We start from the raw sequence: 21,979 nt of genomic DNA on the forward strand, positions 1-21,979 counted from the left end.
CAGCTCCTTCTGCCGCTGAAGTTTCCGGAAGTCTTCATTTAGCTTCTGTTTCTTGTATTGCTTCGTTCTTTCCCGTCCCAATCGCTGCTGTTTTACCTGTTTGGTCTTGTAGTTCGTTCTAATCATCTTCATCATCTTGGCGACCTACCAAAAACAAAGAAAAAAAAAACAAATTATTACCTTGCATTACATCGGTCAGAATTGTGAAGTGTTACCTTTTGCTCGTGAGGTGATTGAATCACGGCGACGCGTTCACTTTCGATGGATTTTTTCGGATTGATCGGTCCCAGCTTCGGTTTGTCCTTGTAGGGTAGCGCCTTCTGTAGACTCTTCGGGATGGTCAGCGGCCGGAAAGCGAGCTTTTCTCGCACGATCGGTTTGTACGAACTGTCCTCCTTCGCCTCGAAATGAAGGTCTTTCTCGCGCTTCAACTGTCCGAGCGTTTTCATGCCGATCCATTGTGATTTCTGCTCCGGAGGTAGCAGCAAATTCGTGACGGGTGCGTAGAACGTCGGTACTTTCACCTTGAACCACGTTCGACAGAACACGATATCGCTGAGCTGGATGCGATCTTCGAACGTAGCACGGAACGAACCTTCCGGCGGGCACGCTTTCTTGATCTGACCTCGAATACCGGACACCGTGCGTATCTTGGCACCCTCGAATTTCGCGACCTCCAGCGTTGAGTTGAACATTCCCTGAATGAAGGCCGTTTTCTGGTAGATTTTACTCGGTGTACCGATCAGCTTTAGCTTCTTCATAATTTCCACCGACTTGTCCGTCTCGCTGACCGCTCCGGTAGCTGCCACACGGAAACCGAGCTTGCGCACTTCCTTCTGATCGTACGCCACCGATTGAATCGCCATGAAGCCAGTGTTCTGTGGAGTTATGGGACCCCAGAAGCTCATGCTGCACGTCACATGGTTCGGTGTGTACTTCAGATAACGGTGTTTGAAGTCATCTTCCACCTTGGCGTAGATCGGTATCGTCTGGAATCGACGCCAACCGAGGGATACAATCAGCGGATCACCGGTTTTCAGCGTTTTCTTGTACCAACGGTGCTTCTTCACCTTGCAGCTCACGAAACCCACATTTTCCTCGGCCATGTTCAACCCTCCGATCAGGATCGGATAGTTTGCATCGAAGTGAGTCACAAACTCGGCCGCCACATTACGGAAGCTCATGCGGACATACAGACCGGCCCGGTGGCCCTCAATGTTAAGCCGAACATCCTCGTCGAGCTTCGAGAACTCTTTCTTGTTCAGTTCCGATTGGCGTAGTGCGTCCGCCTTCAGCTTCTCGTAGTACTGATGATCGCCCTCGATGTGCTGATCATCCTTCTCCGGATTGTCGTACTCCGAGTCGAACTTTGCCTTCAGCTTCATCTTCTTAGCCATCAGCTCCGCACGCGTCATGTTCTTCTCTTCTATTCGCGATATTTTTCGCTTTCCCAAGGCGGAAGACTCTTCCGCGCCTTCCTTCGACTCTTCTCCTTCCTTTTCCTTCCCATCCTTAGCCGGTGCGCCCTTGGCTCCCTTGGATGCTTGATGTTTTTCGCCCGTTTCAAGGTCCTCGAAATCACCGTACACCTCACTGTCGCCATCGCTCATGTCGTCCAGCTGCAGCAGCTCTTCCGCATCTTCCGATGCTTTCCATTTGCCAGTAACGAAACAATTTTTGATTAGCTCTTTGTTCTCGTCCGTCGTCCAATCGCGCACACCATCGCCGTACTCCTCGAAGAAGCAACATTCATCCACGTCCTGGATGGACTTTTTCTTCTGCAGATCGGCCTGCTTCTGAGCTAGGCTCTTAAAGATGCCACCAAGCAATCCCTCGTCTTCTTCTTCCTCCTCTTCTGAACCACCTTCTGCCGCTTCTTGTGCTGCCTTTGCCTTCGCACGCTGGTGAGCCTTACTGAATACACCGTACACGATCTTCATGAGGTTCTTGGTGGTTGCCTGACGTTCGAGATACTCTCTGCGGGCTCTTTCTGCTAATCCATCCTTCCACGCCATAGTATTCTCTCCGGCCGCCGTATTCTCATCGTCAGATGAAAGATATCCACTCCGCTTGCTGACGAGGAAATCGTCGTCATCGTCATCATCCTCATCATCTGACCCACTGCCTGATTGATCATCATCTTCACCATCTTCCTCTTGTTCCGGAATCCAACCCAAGCGAGCCCCTTTTCCATTCGTTGCCTCATCGCCTGAATCTTCCAATCCAGAATCCTCCTCACTCTGCAGCTGATCATCATCGTCATCCGCGTCTTCCTCCTCATCATCTGACGTAGCAGTCTTGCGCGTTTTGTCCACAAACTCACTCGACTTGATCACATCTCCATCGCTGAACAACCGAAACTCCTGATTGTCGATCGTCACATCGAATGTTTCCTTCTTCCCAATGAACGATTCAACAATTTGCTGCTGTTCTGCGTTTTTCGGTGCACTCTTGTGGCTATGCGAACCCTGAAGTTCGATGTAGACCGCATCCTTATCGTACACGATGCCTCCCACACCGGACATGGGCGCGTACAGCAGTCGCTCCTTTTCCAGAAGATTTCGTTTCTTTTCACGGGAAGGCAACGGACAGGGATCGGGCAGCGCACTCAGCTCGTCGATATGCATATCCCCAAGGCCCGCGATGTGCACCATGTTTTCCTTCTTTAGCGGTACGCCACGGACGTACCCATAAAGTACGACCTCTCGATCACACTTGGGGTTAATGCGTATTTGCTCCGTATTGGTAATGTCCTCCATTCGATCGGCGACCAGATAGCTGTGCGCTCCGCGCCATGTCAGTGGTCGGAATTTCATGACCGAAATGAAGCGACCCAAATTCCGGATCTCATTCTTCAGATACTCGCCGTGGATGAGTCCGGAGAGGTAGAACAGCTTCGCACCATCGTACACTTCCGTCCAGAAGCGATGTTTCAGCACTTTTTTCTGCATTTTGAGCGTCTTTGCGTTCTTGATCATATCGAGATGGTTGAGGATGCCCATAATCTTTGGCATTCCGTGCACTTGGCAGATGTTGAGAAACTCAAAGATCTCCATCTCGAACCCGAAGCTCGCATCAACCATGAGCAGCACCAAATCGACACTCTTGGCGATGTCGATCATGCTGTTGATGTCGTTGTTGCACTCGATCAGCGTGATGCGCCGCTTCTTCGACGTGACCACCGTAATCGGACCCGAAACGTTGTGCACGTTGGTTTTGGTAAAGTTTTTGATCAAATTCATTATCAACGTGGTTTTGCCCACCTTCGGCGGACCGACGACCGCGACGAGTACCGGCGGAGGCTCTTCCGGTGTTTTATCGACGAGCGGAATGTGCTGCTTCTTCGTAATGATATCTTCCTTACGCCGGAACCGCTTCTCCGCCGACCGTGCCTTGGTGATAGCGAAGGCTTTCGGATTTTTCGTGCGATCGGTCGGCTTGTTTTTCGCCTTTTTCTTATCGGCCTTCACTCCTGCGAGGATGGAAATATGAATTTAGAAGCACGACTCCCCTGAGTTGCGGATTCACTTACCGGAATGCCGTTTTTTGTGGGCCTTCTTTTTATCTCCATGATCTGCGTCGTCCGCCATGGTTGGCAAGGATCTTGATCCTTAATTTCTACAAAATTAGCGAATACAATCGAGGAAGGACTCTCGGTGAAAAACCGCGTGTTTTTGTTTTCGCCGGTTGACAGCTCGCCGGGCAGGGTTGCTTCCAAGGGTGCGGATTCTAGAAACGTCAAACGCGGAAGGAAAACAAGCGGCGTGTTTTGTGAATTTCCCGCAAAGAAATCCAAGTTTTCCCCGTTTTCTCGTCGATTTTAACCACTACCTGCCACTAAAATGGAGGACGGAGATTACGATAACGATGAGTAAGTAAAGGGCTGATCAAATATACCTTCCTAGTTACTAACCGGCCCTCATGTCCTCTCAGCGTCGGAGGAGACGAGTTCGACGATGTCGAGGACGACGACAACATCGACGAGCTGAATCAGGAGGAGGACGGAGACAATATCGAGATCATCAATCCTGGCCAGGCGGGCGGTGGCGTTCCGAAGAACAAACGCATCACCACCAAGTACATGACAAAGTACGAGCGGGCGCGCGTTCTCGGCACTCGGGCACTCCAGATTGCCATGTGCGCTCCGATTATGGTGGAACTGGAGGGCGAAACGGACCCACTGCAAATCGCCATGAAAGAGCTGAAACAACGCAAAATTCCCATCATCATCCGCCGATACCTGCCCGATTCGTCGTACGAAGATTGGAGCATCGACGAGCTGATCATCATCGATCATTAGTATTAATCCCGGTGTTTGTAAGTTTGAGGAAAGGTAAATTGATTTATTTCTAAAAAAAAACATGGAGCATCTCTGTCTCTAACTCCAGCTAAACCCGTCAGCATCCAGACTGAACAATAAACGCTCGGTATCGAACACGGAATCCTTCGTCGCGCGGCACATGTTTTCCACGATGCGTTTGTTCAGGCCACAGTCCGAAAGATTCTCCTTCCCGAAGACGGGATCCGCCTGCGCGGACTCATCGTTCTCTTTGTCGAGATCGTCGATCAGCCTCCGCGATGCCTCGCACAGTCCGGCCGTGCTAGGAACGGTCGCGAGCGTAATGCTATAGTTGTCTCGGCTCTCACATAGAAGATCAGTCAAATAGGGCAGGACGTGCGGTAGAACGACTCCTTGCAGCTCGGTACTATGGTAATCCTGTCCATCCATCCGGATCTTGGTAGAGCGTGTCTGTAACGTACGGAGAGTCGCTCCAACGAAAGATACCGGTGCCAGCAGTGTCGGTGGAACGCCCGCCAGTCGGCCAACCTTCGCAATGGTGCTTTTTGCGTTGAGCAAGAAGTTAAAGAACGCCTGACACTCGGGACCTTCGATGAACACCAGCGATTGATCGCTGTAATCACCGCCACATTCCCTCTGCTGCTGCTTCTTGCTGTGATTGTCACTAATCTTCCGGATCTCAGCCGCATCCACTCCCAAACTCTCCAACCACTGCTCACTATCCATGTCGTCATCGTCCTCATCTTCGTCCGATAGCTGATTGGTAGCGTCCTCCGTTGCACCTCCGGCAGATTGTGACTGTTCTTCGGACGAGTTCGAAAAGCTACTGTTGCCCAGGCCGGACTCTGCTGATCGATTCAACGGCTCTGACTTGTCCGTAGCCGTGGTAGCGTTGCTTTTCTTGAGCGGCATACTGAACTCGATCTCTTCCTGCTTTAACGCAGCGCGCATACCGCGTGAGGTCGGCGTGAGCAGGGCATGTGTTTCCACTCTACCACCGATTCCCGCAGCACGGAACAGTACCGTAAACGTGTTGGCACAAACATAAAAGTACGGACACTGCCGTGCGCGGACTAACTGGAAGAGATTCCGGAAACTCGTAACCCATTCCTTCGCTAGCACCGACCTTACCGTCTCATCTAGTGGGCTCTGTTTGTGGTTGTTGCGTGAATTGCGAGGAAAGAGCGTGAACCACGGCAGGTACGGATGCTGCCAGTAGAGTGTGGCCTGATAGAAGCGAGCACCGGGCGATATGTCCAATCCGGTCGTGGATTCCTTCGGATCGATGCAGCGTACGAAGGAGGTGAGTCCGCTGGCTTCTTGGTTCGTTTTCAGCGTCGTACCCGGTATTGGTGAACGGCAGATGATGCGCATCTTGCTCTTCACACTCCAGTGAATCGGTGGCAGTTTGCTCGTTTTCGGTATCTCCTCCACGTACTGGGGGATCGTCTGCACAACGGGACATGGCGGGTGTTGCTGCTGCAGGAAGCGTGGTTCCAGTGGTTTCGGTGGCTGAATCGGTACATCAATCTGTGGCACTTCCGGTTGCTGCACTTTCGCCAGAAGCTCAAACATCGTCTCCTCACCACCGGCAGTAAGCTCGGAGTTGGCGTCATCCTTCAATCGTTTGGCCGAGTTGTCCGTGTTCCTAGCGAAGGGAGAGAAAGTCCAGATTACAGAAAAGCTGCGAGCGTTGATTTGCGACCTCGTGGCCTACTTAGAGAAGGGGTTTTTGCGCTTGGTGCTGCCCTCGAACCGACTCGCACCCACCGGATCGTCCAAGGGTTTGCCGTCCAGCGGTGCTGCGTTCACATCCCTCGAAGGTGTGGTGATACGGTTTTGTAGGGCTTTCTGTTTCCGCCGGAGACGCTGCAACTTCAGGATATCTTCCGGACGTTTCCACTGGCTCGGATTCGAGAGAAAACCCTCGGTATTTGTGTCCATAATTACGGAAAGGCGGCCTTATTTTCGCGCGACCACGGTACCACGGTTTGTTGTGGTCGAAAAATCGGTTCTGCCGAGCACGAGAGCCATAAGCGCGGTCTGGGTGGTCCGGTAATAGTCGGATGGAAGTCGTAATTGTTTGCAACGGTCTTTTCGAATTTTGAAAACATTTTTAAAATTAACTGTAAATCCAGATAATTTTGGGGTTTAAGCAATTTCTGCTAATAACTAGATGAAGCCACCGATAAATGGTCTTGGCATGCAACAGCAGCTTCATAAGCCCTCGTTTGTGCCTGTTCCATATGCCGCGAAGAATATCTGCATATTTCGATCGTGTTAACAGCTCCGAGTATCACCTGAGAACCTTTTTTCTACTCTCTTGCCTCTTTTCTCAACGCTGAGTTTACTTTATAAAGTCCATCTCACAGACGTCGATAGAGCATTAGCATCCGAACACTCGAAATAAACGGCTAAATCAACGAAGGTAATCAGAGCCAGTTTGCTCTGTGAACGAAAAGGTTATCAGCATGCGTATTCCCAGTCCCGTCCCTCTGATTTTGTTGCTGGTTCTGCTGAGCCTTCTATCTGCTTTTGGTGCGACTTCAACCAGTAAGTTAGTTCTTTGATTTTCGCCTGTTTTGCTAAGCTCACCTGAAATGTTTTCCTATCCACCGTAGAAACACCATGTGGAAAACGTAACGTACTTCCCTTTGCGTTCGTTTATGGATCAGATGCCTTTGTGGGACAGTTCCCGTGGCATGTTGCGGTTTTCAATAACGTAGAAAACCGGAAGCCAGAATACATTTGTGATGGAGCCATCGTGACCCGCAACGTTGTTGTAACAGGTATGGAAAGTCCAAAGGCACAAAACACATTCACTTGAATGACCGGACGTTAATGGTTTGTTCTATTTTAGCCGCACATTGCCTAGACGATTGGCAGAGGCCTCAGCAGTACTCTTTCACAGCGGGACTATTCGATTACCAAAATTTAACAGGCACCAGTAACTATAACGTGTCAGAGATAATCCTGCACCCCGAGTTCAACCGGACCACTCTTATCAACGACATCGCTTTACTGCGTTCCGATGGTGACATAGCGTATACTTATTCTACGGCTCTACCAATTTGTCTGCCAAGAGCCAGTGCTGCACCGGAATTCACCGTAGAGCCAGTGGTCGGAAAGACTTGCTTGGTGGCTGGTTGGGAAAGCCCACATATGATAAGAAAGAACATTAATCTACAATCTACGATGGTCAATACGATTGATGCGAACAGTTGTAAGATGAAGATTCCGGAACAAAATCACTTTGCGGTGGACAATAGAACTGCGTTTTGTGCGCGTGGTCGGAAAAGTTATGACAAAATATGCTCAACTAACGGTGGTGGTGGTTTATTTCATGTATACGATGGGCTTTGGTATCTGCGAGCAATCGTAAGTTTGACTCCACGCAAAGAATACCCCGATGGTACGATTGGCTGTGACTCGGACGGCGTTCTTGGGTTTACCGATGTTGCACGCTACACTGAATGGATCGATGAACATCTGAATCAATAAAGAAAAGAATTAGCTCTTAAAACATTCTAATCGCCTATTTATTAACTGGTTTTTACGATAAGTTATCGACAAAAAATGAATGTCTTGATCCAAAAGATCGTTCCCTGGAATGATTAGTGAATGCACAAGAGATAGCAAGTAAAATTCACTATCAAACTTGATCAATGAGACGAGATCCCTCTCTGAAAATTAAGATCTTGCCTTATTCTGTCTGCTGTTTTGAAAGCCTTTTAAGTTTTTCCTTTTTTTAAATCATTATCTGTTATCGCCATTCGAAGATTTAATGGAATCCTTTTTATCCTCATCCAATTCCTCGTCCAGTATGAGCCCACTCGCTAGTTTTCGCGCCGCTTCCATATTTCTTTCCTTTAAATAGGTTCTCCGAAGCAGAGATATCCTCTTGTTTTCATTCAATAACCCCCGGGGGAAAGCGCTGTGTTCCTGGTGCCTGTGCCACACTGGCCAGCATTCCAGTCTGGGTAGTTCCGGGACGTTGAAATCCCCTGCAATCCGCACTGCATAAGCACCTCGAGAAAGATAAAGCTATTAAGGGTGTTAAGAGGTGTCTAGTTATGCATTCCCCTCTACCAGTGGATCGGCACTTTATCGGCGAAAGGTTTACGCTTTTCCTGTGATCCCTTCGAGGGCGGCCATCCTTCCGAAGCACCTGTTCAGCTGGCCCTCCAAAAGTAAAAAAAGAAGCAACGATACAAACCTGCGATAAAGTAAAACCTTCACTGCTTCATCAATGTCTTCATTTGTGAAGGTATTTCACTCTTTCTTGTCGTTTGGGGACGTCTGATTGTGGCTTAAGGATGGTGTTTGATTTTTACTTCATCTGACGCCTCGACACCTTTCTCGCGATTCGTCGTCGCCCAGGATTCCGGGCAAAAAAAAGGGAAAGAGAATCCGCCGGAGTGACAAAAAGTTGCACCGCGAAGTGTGCAAAGTCTTGCCGGTTCCGGGCCGGCGGGATTCCTTCCGTGATTCCTTCCTGCCACTGCTGCCCGGCCGTGAGAACATTCTTCGGCCAAAAAAGTGCGGAAGACCTAGCGGGAGAGATAGAAAATACTTAAAGTATGTTTCTAAATCGTATTGGATCTGCATAAAATTTGAATACGCTTAGGAAATGGAAGTTTTTCCCCGGGTTTTTCCTCCCGGCCGCCACGTCGGTGTTGCCGTGGTCGGTGTGAGTGTAGTCACCGCTTAGCACAAGCCTCTGGACTTGTCTTTCGTCCGAACTCCGGAGGGGTTGGTTTCACGGTAAGAGCTGCAACTCCGGCGTAAAAAGGATGTCGATCCTAGCCCCCCCCCCCCCCCCCGCCCTTCCTATACCAGTCCTTTCTGGACAGGTTTGTTGCCGTTTTTCTTTGGTCTGTCTCTGTTGCTGCTGCTGCCGCCTGGTTCCCTTCAACAAGGGGTCAACACAGTAGCGTCAATCCGCGACGACGGTAACGCGCACCTCTAGCTACAGCTGCTTGCTGCCACGCACTTCACTTTCGGTTCCAAGTGGCCGCCGGGCCCGGAGAGTGGAGTGGAGTGGGCAATGCAAAAAGCTTTAAAATTTTATTTATTTGTCTGCGCGTTCGGTTCGGTTTGGTGGCCGCTACTGGGAGGCTTGTGGGACAGGGGACAGTAAACACGATTTTCCGTGGAGGGTGCCTTTCTTGTAGCCACCATGTCACCTCTCGCGTTCCGAAGCGGACAAGCCGCGAGCTTGCTGTCACCTCGTCAGGTGGTTTTTGCTTCGCAGATTTGTTCGTCAACGAACAGAATGGAAAAACTGTGGCTACGGCTGCGGAAAGCGAGGGTGTTTAAATTTGTGTCACTTTAACGCCCTCGACCTGATCATGGGGTTCCAGGGGGTGGAAAATCATGTTGTCACATGGATCGATTGTGTGCTGTCGCCAGCTTCTTGCTCATTTGCATTTTGACGCCAAGTGTTTGCCAGGAAAAGGATTAGAATCGGTGGCCGAGACAAGCCGCGTCGTGCTGGCGAGGATTGTGAGATTGATTTTCGCCGACAAGCAGCATATTTTTGCTGGTCTCACGGAACGTGTAAACCAGACTTCAACCAGTCGAGAAGACGATCCTCTTCGCGCCCTGCAAGGTCAAAGGTGAACAGACGTTACGGTTCAGGTGCAGCGCGACAAGGTAGACCAATCCATCACTATCGCAACGAGTGCCGGGTGCGATGCGATGCACTCTCGATCAATCTGTCTGCCTTTCCGAAGCATGCTTTGATGTGGAACGCGGTGTGTTTCTGCTCGCTACGGAACCATGACCTGGCCATTGGTCAGAAGGAGAATCAAAACGACCTCCCCCCGGCCGCCTCCGTGAAGGTTAGGGACGCAAAGATGCAATTCATGGTGATGGTCGGTGTGCACGCACCTTGAGCACCGCTGAGGGTGATCCAGAGGTGACCAGAGGTGGTCAGACATTTTTCAGGCGCTTTCAGGCGATCGCGGTCGCGGAATTGTGGCCGGCAACACGCGGTTAACACCTCTAAATTCTGATAAATTATTTATAAGAAAGTGTCCAAGCACCCCCTCCCCGCCCCTTCAGCGGTCAGTTTGGGGCATTTTTCTTCCTCCCCGAAAAAAAAAGAAAATGGTGGCCGCACTCTCCTCCCAAAAAAGGGAGGGTCCGTGGTGGCGTGCCTCCGAAACACTATCTGTTATCCAATTAAATCTAATCACCGCCGCACATTTCAGAGTTTTCGCTTCCCCGGACACTTCCCCGAGACCTGGCCTGGCCACTTGGCGAGTCAACCCCCCATACACACAGCGCGCCACAGTGGAGATTGATGATCCACGCAATGCCAGTTTTGGGCGGAAGGGAGGGATTTTCCTTTTCCGAATTGGCACCACCGGCAATCCGTGGCGTGAAACGTGCGCCTTCGGTTCTCATTAACACTGGGCCGGCACCGGGCTATCCGGCCACACCGTTCAAGGTGAAAGGAAGTAATAATGCGAACCAACCTCCATCCCTCCCCACAGAAAAAAAGAAAAGGAACTCGCACGTACACACGATCACTCCGGGTTGGCTACTTTCGCCAGGTGCCAGAGGAGAGAGAAAGAGGGTGGCTTGGTAAAAACCTAGTGACCCAAGGGGCTATCCATAATTTTCTTTCGGGGTTAATGATAGGGGTTTGAGGGTGTTGGACGCTGGGTTTTCACCGCAGAGTACTGATCCCAGTGGTCAAAATACAGTATAACAGGCGCTATGGCGCGGTGGTTAATGGTGCAGCATTCTGGCAATGTTTTTTTCGCTTCTAATGTTGCCACCCTCAGTAGGCCGGGGAGTGGTGGTGGTCTATGATTATAAACGTCAACAATAAGGAAGTCCCGATTCCGGGGAGGGCCGTTACGATTCGTGAAGAACGTTGCGTTCTATAGGTAATTAGAACCGAGCGAATGGTGGGCCGCAAAAGGTCGACCTGAGTGCAGTTCGATGACCGGATCGTTGGCAGAGAGAGTGAGAGCCGGAAGTGGCAGATTGTGGAAAGGTTCTTGTGGCATTCTTGGCGGTACATCGCGCTTATCATGTTAATGTGAGAAAAAGCTATCATGCAACTGTCAAGAGGGTCCTTATCAGAACATTCTGGTATCAAAACAAAACATCTATCGTGCATTAGTTGAACCTCCAAAAGAGCATCGTAAAAATCATTAAAAGCTTGTTGGTTCCTTAACTTTTAAGATCCACGCACACTCCGGCAATCGATTCGATTGCTGCCAGCCAGCGGCCATCCGCACTAATCCGCAGAACGGCGCATTACTTCCTGATAGCTTAATTCGTCCGCACTTACGCAAGCCAACCAGCACTCACCTCTCGACCTCTCGACACCTGCCTGCAGAAGAAAGTCATTTGCACGGCCTCGGCCTTGCCGGTCTTCGAAATAGAGTAATTAAATTTGCATAATTTATTTATGCTCTCGCTTTCTGCTTTCGCTACTACTCAAAAACTCTGGTGCCACAAAATCTTCAAACTACACAACACATCCCCATCGGTGTGGTTGTGCTCCCTTTTATCTAACCTCCGGCGTAGGGGTGCGAAGTGGAAAAAGGGGACTGTGCTGCTGTGCCCAAGGTAGAGGTGCCAGGTAATATATGTTTAGCTGAATAATAAATAGTTTTCGATCGTAAATACGAAATAATAGTTATAAACAAGTGCCGCTCCCGAGTGGTGGCGATTGGTGGAACCGGACAGGAAGTGGCGTCTTTGCTGGTACCGGTCCCAACCCATCCCCGACCCATTGGATGGATTACAAGCCAATCATAATCTCACCCGTCCCGATGGGCGCTGGCAGGAAATGAGCGAGTGCCGCTTGATTTACGTTTCGTTTCGCTCGCCCCCGTCCCGGGCCGCATATCGGTGTGCCGGATAATGTAATGAAACAATCGCGGTTGTTTGTTTGTTCTTAAACTTTACGATTATGGAGCGAAAGGTGAAAGGGCACTACGAGTGTACCCCCCAATAAGCCAGGGCACGGATCGCAAGTTTTTGGACAGGGGATTTCAGCTGCTTGATTGTTGTGATGGAAATGGGAAATGTGTGTGGTTTGGGTAGCGCGTTGTAGTACTTACTGCGAGAAGTACCTTTCAGCCCTTTTTACGGCTGAGGATTACAACGGCCACACTGCCATTAGAGGCTTTTTTTGGGTAGCAAGGGCCTGAAATAGTTTTTCGATTAAACACCGCACAGCCCAATTATTAAAACTGGTATGTGTTTTGCCAATTATTTCATTTCACATGTTACATTACTTCAATTGTGAGGTCAGTGATTAGATAGTGTAATGAGAATGATTTTCTGCGTGTTGATTATAGATTTTAAATTCTTCTTCGGCTTCGGTATTTTCGAGCCAAAAAAGACCCGTTTTTGACGATTTTTTGTGTCGTAACCATTCAATTTCTTTTACTAAGTAATTGGTATATTAATTTACAACTTTTGAAGAATATTTGGTATTGTTTTGAGCAACTTTCATTGAAAAATTAATCTTTGGTATTAAATGCTGGTAGGCGTGTCGTCGCGCAGGTACTTTTTACGGTGCCCATCGTAGCGACCTGACGAGTCATTTAATATATGCAAATCGATATTCGTATGAAAGATTATAAGTTTATCTAGGTAGTCTTTGAGAGTTTCTGTTAATATTCTAATTTTTCGATTTTAGGCAGATTTTTGAAGCTCAAAAAGTGATGCTTTTTACGATTCTGCCAGAAAACGAGTTTTACCTAATTGTTTAAAAAAAAGTATCAACAATTTTCATGAAATTTTGACGATGCCACCTAGCAAAAAGAGTACAAATTAGGCGTTAAAAATTTCAAATCGATCTGCCCAGTAGTTTTTACGGTACGATAGGCACCGACATTGAAAACGATGATTGTGGGAAGCGCTCTTCAAAGTAGCGAGCTGCATGGAGCCTTTTATGAAACGCAGATTTTCAAAAATCTATATCTTTGTCAGTTTTTCCCCGATTGATTCAAAACTTTTACACAATACTCTTGAAAGGATCAGCTTCCAGGGAAAATTGTTAAAAAAATGGATCCGGTCATAGATCCATTTTTCCTCAAAGTTGATTCAAAGGTTTCTTTTTTTATATTGTCCAGAGTGTCCACCTAATATTGAATTGAATGTATATTTCTCGAAAGTAAAAATTATATTGTGGTTTTTTTGAAAACTATCGCAAAACTGTGTCCTTTTTTGGCAGAAATTAATGTCAGTTCCTCCAATAACTGATATTTCCATTTCCTTTATCCAATTCATTTTATCGATAGAGAACAAAAACTTTTTCCCAACGATTGCCACCACTATAACCTTAATTACAATAGTTGCAATTGAAGCATATCATCCATTGTATTGCTGCAATCGTGCATCGCGATCAAGCATCCATCCTGTGCTCCCTGCACAAAGCACCGTAATGGCAGCAAAAACAAAAACCCAGTTTGCACGCTCGCTCGGAATGTTGCCATTAGTTGACCATCACCGAGATTACCCGCACGGGAGGTGGCCAACATAAAAGCCCTTGTGTGGTCGTTGCGGGTGACATACGGGCCATACTGCTGTCCATTTACGGCTGACAGTTTCGGCTACGGCTACGGGTGATCCGGTTTTTAGGCTCCACACGGATTCTCTCCGTCGGAAAAAAAGTGTCGCATACAACTAGCACGGTGCGGTCGGACTTCCGGTCCGACTGGCGCTGGCACATAAGATATGGCGGGCAGTTGCGCAACCTTATCCGATTCCGAATTACCGAGCGCTTGTTTTGCTGCTGCTGCTGCTGCTTGGTTCCCGGCGAGCAGCGGACTGCTTATGGCCCATAAACCAACACGATTGTTTTTGTGCTCCTGCTCCTACTCATTTATCTCTCCCCCGGTGAAGCACTGTAGTTGATTACCTTTTTGCCGAAGAGAAGATTAAACTGAAGATGGTCTCGACCGGCACCCTCACGCTTCACAACCATGTTAGGTCTGGTCTGCACCGACGGTTGCCGTGGATACAGTATCCTTATGTCAGGACGAGAAACGATTTAGCGAGTAGATAGAAGCGAGCGAAAAAAATGGCGACATTTTCCATCTAATTTTCTTCAACGCAACACACACGCGGACACGGGTCCTTGGTCCCGGGGGCCATGCCAGACATGCAGGAGATGCAGCACCATAAGATGCCCTCGTGGAAACAGCTTCGTCATTCTGTCGTGTGCCTGTATGTACCACTAGGGGCCGATGCAACGGAACAGGAACATCCTGGCGCATAGAAACCCCCCGTTCGGACGATAGTTTGAGTTCGCCGCTCTGTAACATCGCAACCGGCCAACATCGGAACGGTGGAGGATGGAAAATTTATGTTTTTCCCGCTTTCCTTTTTCCTTTTCTCGGTCTGGTCTCGGTCCAGGGCAACCAGAGCAACCGGCAAGCGTGTCAGAGAAGGATAGCCACTGTTTGCAAGTCCGGCCGCCGGTCCGGGATCGCGCAACCGGGTTCACGATTGCTCCACACAAAAGTCCCGGAATGGTGGTGTTCGGTGCTTTTCTCCAGCCTTCGGAAAAATGGGGTGTGGTTCAGGGATTGGGATCGTCCGGAATCCGCCCGATCCACACCTTGGTCACTGGTCACTGGCCGCTCGGCTTCCGCTTCTTCTTTTCTTTCCCATTTCCTGAGCGTCGCCTTCGTCGAGGATAGTGTGTAACAACCGGCTGCTGGTTGGTTGGATGCACGGATGGTCCTCGTCCTCGGTCTATCTATTGCAGTTTTCCTCCCTATTTTCACGAAAAGGACCGGCACCTGTGCTACCCTCGTCGCCTCACCACAAACGATCGGTTTCGAAGGGCTACGGTATCCAATCGGACCGGAACCTCCTGGCTCGCGAAAGTGGAGTCCTGGGAATTTTTATTATTTCCTCAGCATTTTCACCATTTTTCCCCCGTTGGTCGTCTTTTACTTGCGTTTTTTTCTCTCACTCGACTTTTCTTTCCTATAAACCCCTCACAGGAAACTCGAAAGAACCGGATCTGGTCAGCTCCGTTTGTGCTTCATGCTGCGCTGGCCACCATCCATCCCATCGAAAAAGGACATCCCACCCTCCCATTTGGGCCTTGGGAATGTTTGCACTTATTTTATATCATTTCGGGTTGTTTTTCCCACCCCCCACTCGGTCGCCGGTGGTGGCCATTTTGTGTCCTTTCTTGGCGTTTCGGATGAGCAGTAACGCTGACCGTCGTGGCCATGGCGTCTGTGGCTCAAAGATGGCATAAAGAAAAGCATAAAAATGTTCCCCCTTTCCCCTTCTCCCGTGTGTTTGTTTATGATTCGGTCACCGCCACTGGCCGGTCGCTCATGACGGAATTTTGGGCCCCGCGTTTCGGTTTCGGTTTTCCTTTTCCGTTGGTTCGACCACTCGCCGCGGGGGGTGGGTCATGCACTCGAAGTGGGATTTCGAAAGGATATTCTAGAGCGCAGCCATAACCGTGTCTCGTTTCTCGTGGAGGAAAACAAAAAAAAATAAGTATAATCGACAAACAACAACGACGAGATCCGTTCGTAGACATTCGGTTTCGGGTGGAGGTCCGGTCCGGGGGACACTTTAATCTTGTGGACGAGTTGTTAAATAAACTCTCGCTCTAACTCACTCCCGGGCTGTGGACTGGCCACCATGGGTTTGCGCTTTGTCTCCGGTCTAGCCCGCCAAAGCCCTAAGGCAGAGCCGGGAGCAATCGGCATTCCAGTTCCAGTTCATTCTTTTCCTCCAGCCGTCGTAGTTGGTTTTGTTGTTTGGAAAAATAAATATTCGCCAAGGCGCACACACAAGCACGCACACATGTGGCGTCTTATGTGTTGCTGGTTTGCGGGAGACATAAATTTCCGGCACTTGGCGCTTCGAGGGATTGCTGGAGAGATAAATCTTATCCCCTAGATCCCAAGCCAACCCCAGGAGCACAGTGTTCAGGACAGGAGAGGATAGTTTTGTTAATAGAAGTGGTTCTTGGTCCGGTTCCGGGCTATGGTATCGGGCATCTGTTACAGATAGATAACACTGCAATTCCGGTGCTTATGGCGATTGTAGATAGAGATACGCTCCGATTATATCACCGAGGCTCTCTTGGATAATTGAAATCCGCTTCAGTGTAACAGTCCAGGCCACTCCAGTTTGTCAGGGCTCGAGTTAGTCAGATCTCGATAGAATCACGATGCTCCTTTCGATGTTGGAATCGAGAACATCTTTAACTTCATTCGACTTTGTTCGAAGATATTCATTCCCAAAAAAGCGACGTTCCAATTCAAATGAATCCAATCGATCGGTGACTAATCGCCGCCAAACTTTTCCTATCACCGTGCCCGTGTCCATCACAACTGACTACGGGGGGAAGGTGAAAATTTTGAAATTTATGCCAAAAACTCGCCCTCCTTCCCGCTTGTCCAGACCGCCCGACCGACCAGTCGGCTCGGACTTCATTTGAAATGCTAAAAAGCCAATTCTAGCAACAGCTTAGGAAAGTTGCCATTCAAAGGCTCGCCTGGATGGACTTAGACCGGGAAGGAGCGTCCCGGTGACCGCAGAACCGCCATTCACTCCATTTTTCCAAAACCATTCCCTGAAGCCGACGGCGCAAGAGTTACGATGGTCTGGAACTTTTGAGTTTCTGTTGCTGAACTGGGTTCTGTCTCCGCCAGGGATTTCCGCCACAAAACTCTCGCAACTCAGAAAGAGGGCCTTTTGCTGGGAGCAATTTTTCATTGTCCGTGGAACTAGGTTCCGGCGGTGGGCTACTGTTTAAGCCACGAAGCTCTTCGTCATTTAGTCTCCGTCTCCGTCGCTTTGTGTTATTAGGATGAGGAGCTTTGTCTTTTGATCATTTAATGGTTACTTTTACTAGAGAATGCTTCGAAATTCGAAGAATTACAGTGAAAGGCTCCTTACTCCAGTCATAAATTAAGGATCGCATCGTGTACTTCATCAATGTTTGCATTTCCGATGAACCAATGACGTACCATTCCTTCGTTATCACTGTTATTTGCTTCCAAGAACGATTGCATCACAATGAGAAGACTTCATTGAACCGATTTGCCCCAGAGTAAGACCCCAAAAGGCTCCGAAGAGATCTTTGAAATCGTAATTGAAATTCATCCTGGCGGTTATTCATTAGCGTAAATCCATCGAACCTGTGTCGAAAGCGTTAATATTGAGGTGCGTGTACTCGGTCTCCTTTTTAGGAAAATATCAATTTCCCCGGAAGGAACCACGCAGCGTTCCCGAGATGACGATAGGAAGGATCCAAATTTTATGCTTAATCGAGTAAAAATAATTAGAACCGGCGGGGGGAGAACACACGAGCCCTCATGTTGCGATGTCGATGCGATGGCATATGATGCGCAATTGTAGCTTCTATCGTGTGGAATTTCTAATATTGTTTCTTTAGCATTTTGCATCATCGATGAATTGCTAATGGTTTCGCTGGAATATATCTGCGGTGTGGTAGTAGTATCCAGAACCACGAAATGAGTGATTGTGTTCCGTTTAACCCGGTGCAAACGATCCAAAGGCCCTTCTTTTTGGGTGGCCCCCAGTGGTGAGGATGGGAAGATTGATTTGAATTACGCGATGTGGCAGAAAGAGTGTGTTTTTGTTGGCTGTCGTGCGAAACGGATGATCCTGCCGATGAGGAACGGGCCGCATCAACATCCACATATTTTACGCTACTTTCGTGTTCACTCGCTCGTTCGATTTCGATTTGTTGTTCGATGGTTTGTTATAGTTATTGTAATGCTCGATGACAGACTTGCCGCGGGACTGTTGCTGAGGATGAGAGGATTGTTTGGCATAAACGGGACGGTAATGCTCGTGCCCCAGTGGTCGCTAGCGGTGCGTGAGCGATTGCCATTTTATGGGTGGCCTGTGCGTGCGACGATTTCGCGGAACCGGATGTTGCGCTTTTGTGCTTAACGGGTTGATAGATGGTGGGGTGTAAATTTGCGTACTTCGCGCCTCCGCACCCGCCCTGGTTTGTGGCTCTGGCATGATTATCGAGGGGCGAGCTCGATCAATCCATCAATCTCGCAAACAGTGAGCCCGTTGGTGGGTAAATTATTTCAGCCGCTGTCAACACCAGGTAACAACAGCTCATCACATAACATAATGCCGCATGTTTTCAATGGACCATTCTATGGAACGTGGATCGTTGTTTGTTTGTGTTTCGTTCGCATGTTGTGGCAGTCGATATGTGTCACGTGGTGCGTGAAATGCTTGGCTGTTGGTTGATGAACGATTGTGGATCTAGCAACCATTCAGCTGGAAAGCGGTGGATAAAGGTGATTCTAGGCGAACATTTATGTAAAAAAGAGTGTCTACTCGATGGAAAAAAATGTTTGTCTCTTGTTTGATGACTGTTACGTTGGCCCGGGCAACTAGTAAAGAGAAGAGATCAAGTAATCATCGCCCAAATTATGAAGAAAGGTGCTCAGTGCAGTTGTGACTCAGTGTTGAAAGAGTGTGATTGTTAAAAGAAAGGAGATAAAATATTGATTAGTGTTGAATACAAATCCATCAGTTCCGGAACTATTATCGTTTTTGAGTTTATTGCTGGAATAGAAGGAGAGTACAAATGACTGAAAGTGTAAAATGAAAGTAACCGTTTTTCCGTTGCTGAAGGATATTATTTGAAGATGGACTTGTGCTTATTATCACTTGTGATTATTATCTATCTGTATTATACTCATAAAGTAATAGCTGGAGAGCAGATCTGTTGCGGCAAGTGCTAGAGAATCATCATTTGTATTATTTTTATCCTTTGTAAAATGTGACATTGATAAGGGAATGATTTCTTTCTTCGATTTATTATATTTTAACTTTTTTTTATTCTGGGTATTCCGTAACCCATAAATCATTGTTAAATTCCTTCTTGATCCTTGCTTAGTGTTTTGAATGCGGTTATAGCCATATGGATGCGCTGCTGTGTTTGCATGTTTTTGCTTTTCAATACTTTCTTCAGGAAGTATTTTGACCGTCCATGAATTGATTAGCTAGCGTGGTACGTTTGAATCAGTACCGCAAGTTTCCAAGATGAACAATATTATGGTTCTCTGGCTTCTGGCTAATCTATCTGTTGTCTTTTTTATCTAGATTATTTTTTAAAGCACTTTAATACCTTTCTTTAAAGCATTTTGTGATTTTAAGATTCATAGCTTTAATGACAGAGAAACACAGGTCTATTTTTAATTGACACAGAAGTATTTTTCATGCTTTATGTTCATAAAACAAAATGGTGAAATGATGCAAGAAAAAATCAGAATTGGCAAAATTCAACATACAATATTTGAGACAACAAGCTAATAACTTGCCATCTTACATTACATGAAATCACAAACAGCATATACTTTGAAGGCATAAATGAACTACAAAAAGGTAGGTGCAACCATTTTTTTAATATTTTTAAATCTACGAGCAGTAAGCTATGTTTAGGTTGGGAATTTTCCACCAAGACCATCTTGGACCGTGATCGTTTATTATCACTGCCGGACTGCCCCATCGATTCAGCTCCGTTAAGCTCAGCGCACATCATCCATTGCCATGCCGTCTTGGTTGACGTTTTAATGGCCCCAAGCAAGGGATCATTTTTAAGCCTCACTGCTTCCCAGAGTGTCCGTTTTGTTTGCTGCCGACAGTTAACACGACACAAGTTTAATGAAGCATGCAGGTCGTCCCCTCCACCCCCCTCCAGAGAGACGCCAGGGGTTGACACGGATCGACAACAGGATCAAGATCCATCCCGAAGAGCTTCAGCTGGGCTGGCCTGTTTCCCCCCTCCCCTCCAAACATGACGGATTGTATATGATGTCAATAAAAGAAGATGACACATCGCAACGCCCCCGGAAGATTGTCGTTTCAATCGCGCCAAAGACGGGAGATGAAAAGTCGCTGTTTTACCCCGGCAGTTTTCCACCCCGTGGTGTCGAGTGAAAAAAAAAGACACCCCGACATCCCTTTTCTTCTTCGGTGTCCATCGTCGATTGACGAGGATGCGTCTTTGCCGCGGCGCATTTGATCTCCGAGGCTACGGGATCCGGAAAGGAGGGACGGCAAGTCAAAGTCATTGACACATCTCGGGATCGCGGCCACACAACACACCCGGCGGGTCGGCGGGCGTGACTGCAAAGTTTCGGAACATCACCGACCAGAGGAAGAAGGATGATGATGACGGTGACGACGGCGATGATGATGGCGCATAAAAAACAATCCTCGACCCACGTGACCGTCGAAGGCGCCTGTCTTGTGCCAACTGGCCGGCGACTGTCTCGCAGGGAAAGGGAAGCGGGAAGGAAAATTGTATTTTTATGACAGTAATGGCGTGGCCGGACGGTCGGTCGGTCGGTGGTCAATGGAAAATAAATCAAAACTCATCTCTCATCGTCTCTTCAAGACGCACAGGAGGGAGCGTCCTCTCGCCCAGTTTCTGCTGCTGCTGCTTCCGTTGATCCTGCGGATTAGATGAAGTTGGTCGAGATGATACACTGTTTCTGATGCGGTTCGTGAGGGCGCTGGAACCACGGTTTGAGGTCAGTGGTGGGTGACGGCTTTGCGCGTTAGTTTGCCCGGTGGGAGATAAATCGTTTGTGGCGTAAATTGATGTTCCACGCGTCCATCTAGCGCCGTTCATACAGACAAACTCACACATGTCTTGAGACGAAGGCAAATATCCTGATGGCGTGGCATGTGAAAAACAGAGAGACAGAGAGACAGAGAGACCGAGAGAGATAGCATAGGAAGATGAGCATCAGGAATCAAGGGGACAACGCCACCAACCAGCCGAAGGACTTTTTTATCGCTCCCATCAGTGGCAGACTTATCGGTCGGTGCTGTTTGCCGGTCCAGAGACATTGGACGGGCGGGACAAAACATCGAACCGACCGACCTGACACCCTTACCGGCAAGATGGCGTGAACGTTTCGTTAGTGTCACCCTGTCACATAGCGTTGTGGTTTGTGTTGTGCGGTCTCTTGCCCTCTTGCACTCTTCGTTGAATGACAAAAAAAGTGATCTACTTGGAGGAGCTGGTGGCTGGTGTGTGCGAATCGTGTCGCAGAACGACGATTCTTTGGTTTTGATGTTTATCCGCATCCGACTCCTTTGTTCAGTGGCAATGCTGCTGGTGGTGATGGCGGCGAAGATGCTGTGATGATGATGATAGGAAAATATTATCTTTCTATCTTTCGCGTTGGGTGGCAGAAGTAGAGAAAATAGACCACAAGCCGCATGCATTCTTCTATGTTTTTGCTCCAATGGATTGTTCACAAAATGTGCATTCTTCTGATGCTGAATTGCTACAAAAGAAAGGATTTAGATACTCCTTTTAAGCTCGGAAATGGAGATGCCGGGTATCGATCCCGGTACCTCTCACATGCTAAGCGAGCGCTCTACCATCTGAGCTACATCCCCTTGAAAACACTGAAAAACTACTTCAAATAAAAGCCAACTGTTTCAAGGCTGAACGGCCAAAGGTGCATAGTGAAAGTACTGGCCCCTTATGTCCACCTAACTGTCGCAACTGGAAGGGGAACGCGATCGCGAGCGGTCGCAAAGTGAACGTGATTGGGCTATTTATATGCCCAAAACTGGTTTAGCTTAGGTCTTGAGTGGGGCACCACAGCTACCTCCGTTGATCGAGACTTAAACAACATACTTTACTGT

At 48.3% G+C, this 21,979-nt stretch overlaps 3 protein-coding genes and 1 non-coding gene across 4 annotated transcripts in view; 1 reads left to right on the plus strand and 3 right to left on the minus strand.

Moving 5' to 3' along the window:
• The window catches only part of LOC126579136 (ribosome biogenesis protein BMS1 homolog), a 3,849-nt gene extending 167 nt beyond the window's left edge, over positions 1 to 3,682 (minus strand). The window contains exons 1-3 of the mRNA XM_050242462.1: positions 3,533 to 3,682; positions 216 to 3,472; positions 1 to 144 (exon numbers count right to left, since the gene is read on the minus strand). The exon at positions 1 to 144 is cut by the window's left edge and continues 167 nt beyond it. Coding sequence (XP_050098419.1) covers positions 1 to 144; positions 216 to 3,472; positions 3,533 to 3,590 — 3,459 coding nt within the window. The 5' untranslated portion in view covers positions 3,591 to 3,682. The remainder of the gene's footprint in view (positions 145 to 215; positions 3,473 to 3,532) is intronic.
• A 43-nt stretch (positions 3,683 to 3,725) lies between these two features.
• Positions 3,726 to 4,442, plus strand: LOC126579155 (DNA-directed RNA polymerases I, II, and III subunit RPABC2). The gene is made up of 2 exons (XM_050242495.1): positions 3,726 to 3,871; positions 3,934 to 4,442. The coding sequence occupies exons 1-2, from the start codon at positions 3,843 to 3,845 to the stop codon at positions 4,298 to 4,300; spliced, it is 396 nt and encodes a 131-aa protein (XP_050098452.1). The 5' UTR covers positions 3,726 to 3,842; the 3' UTR covers positions 4,301 to 4,442.
• Positions 4,352 to 6,283, minus strand: LOC126579139 (protein downstream neighbor of son homolog). The gene is made up of 2 exons (XM_050242465.1): positions 6,018 to 6,283; positions 4,352 to 5,948 (listed from the first exon to the last, which is right to left on the minus strand). The coding sequence occupies exons 1-2, from the start codon at positions 6,242 to 6,244 to the stop codon at positions 4,379 to 4,381; spliced, it is 1,797 nt and encodes a 598-aa protein (XP_050098422.1). The 5' UTR covers positions 6,245 to 6,283; the 3' UTR covers positions 4,352 to 4,378.
• A 15,371-nt stretch (positions 6,284 to 21,654) lies between these two features.
• Trnaa-agc (transfer RNA alanine (anticodon AGC)) lies at positions 21,655 to 21,727 on the minus strand. Its single transcript has one exon. It is a non-coding gene; the product is annotated as a tRNA-Ala (tRNA).
• Positions 21,728 to 21,979: the final 252 nt, after the last annotated feature.

This window comes from Anopheles aquasalis, chromosome 3 (genome assembly GCF_943734665.1).
Source record: "Anopheles aquasalis chromosome 3, idAnoAquaMG_Q_19, whole genome shotgun sequence".
Classification (NCBI taxonomy): domain Eukaryota; kingdom Metazoa; phylum Arthropoda; class Insecta; order Diptera; family Culicidae; genus Anopheles; species Anopheles aquasalis.

Excerpts from the sequence above, each read along its gene's own strand:
- LOC126579139 (XM_050242465.1), bottom strand. The coding sequence starts at position 6,244 with ATGGACACAAATACCGAGGGTTTTCTCTCGAATCCGAGCCAGTGGAAA. Across the intron at positions 5,949-6,017 it reads CGCAAAAACCCCTTCTCTAA|GAACACGGACAACTCGGCCA; the intron begins GTAGGCCACGAG and ends TCCCTTCGCTAG.
- LOC126579155 (XM_050242495.1), top strand. The coding sequence starts at position 3,843 with ATGGAGGACGGAGATTACGATAACGATGA. Across the intron at positions 3,872-3,933 it reads GGAGATTACGATAACGATGA|CGTCGGAGGAGACGAGTTCG; the intron begins GTAAGTAAAGGG and ends ATGTCCTCTCAG.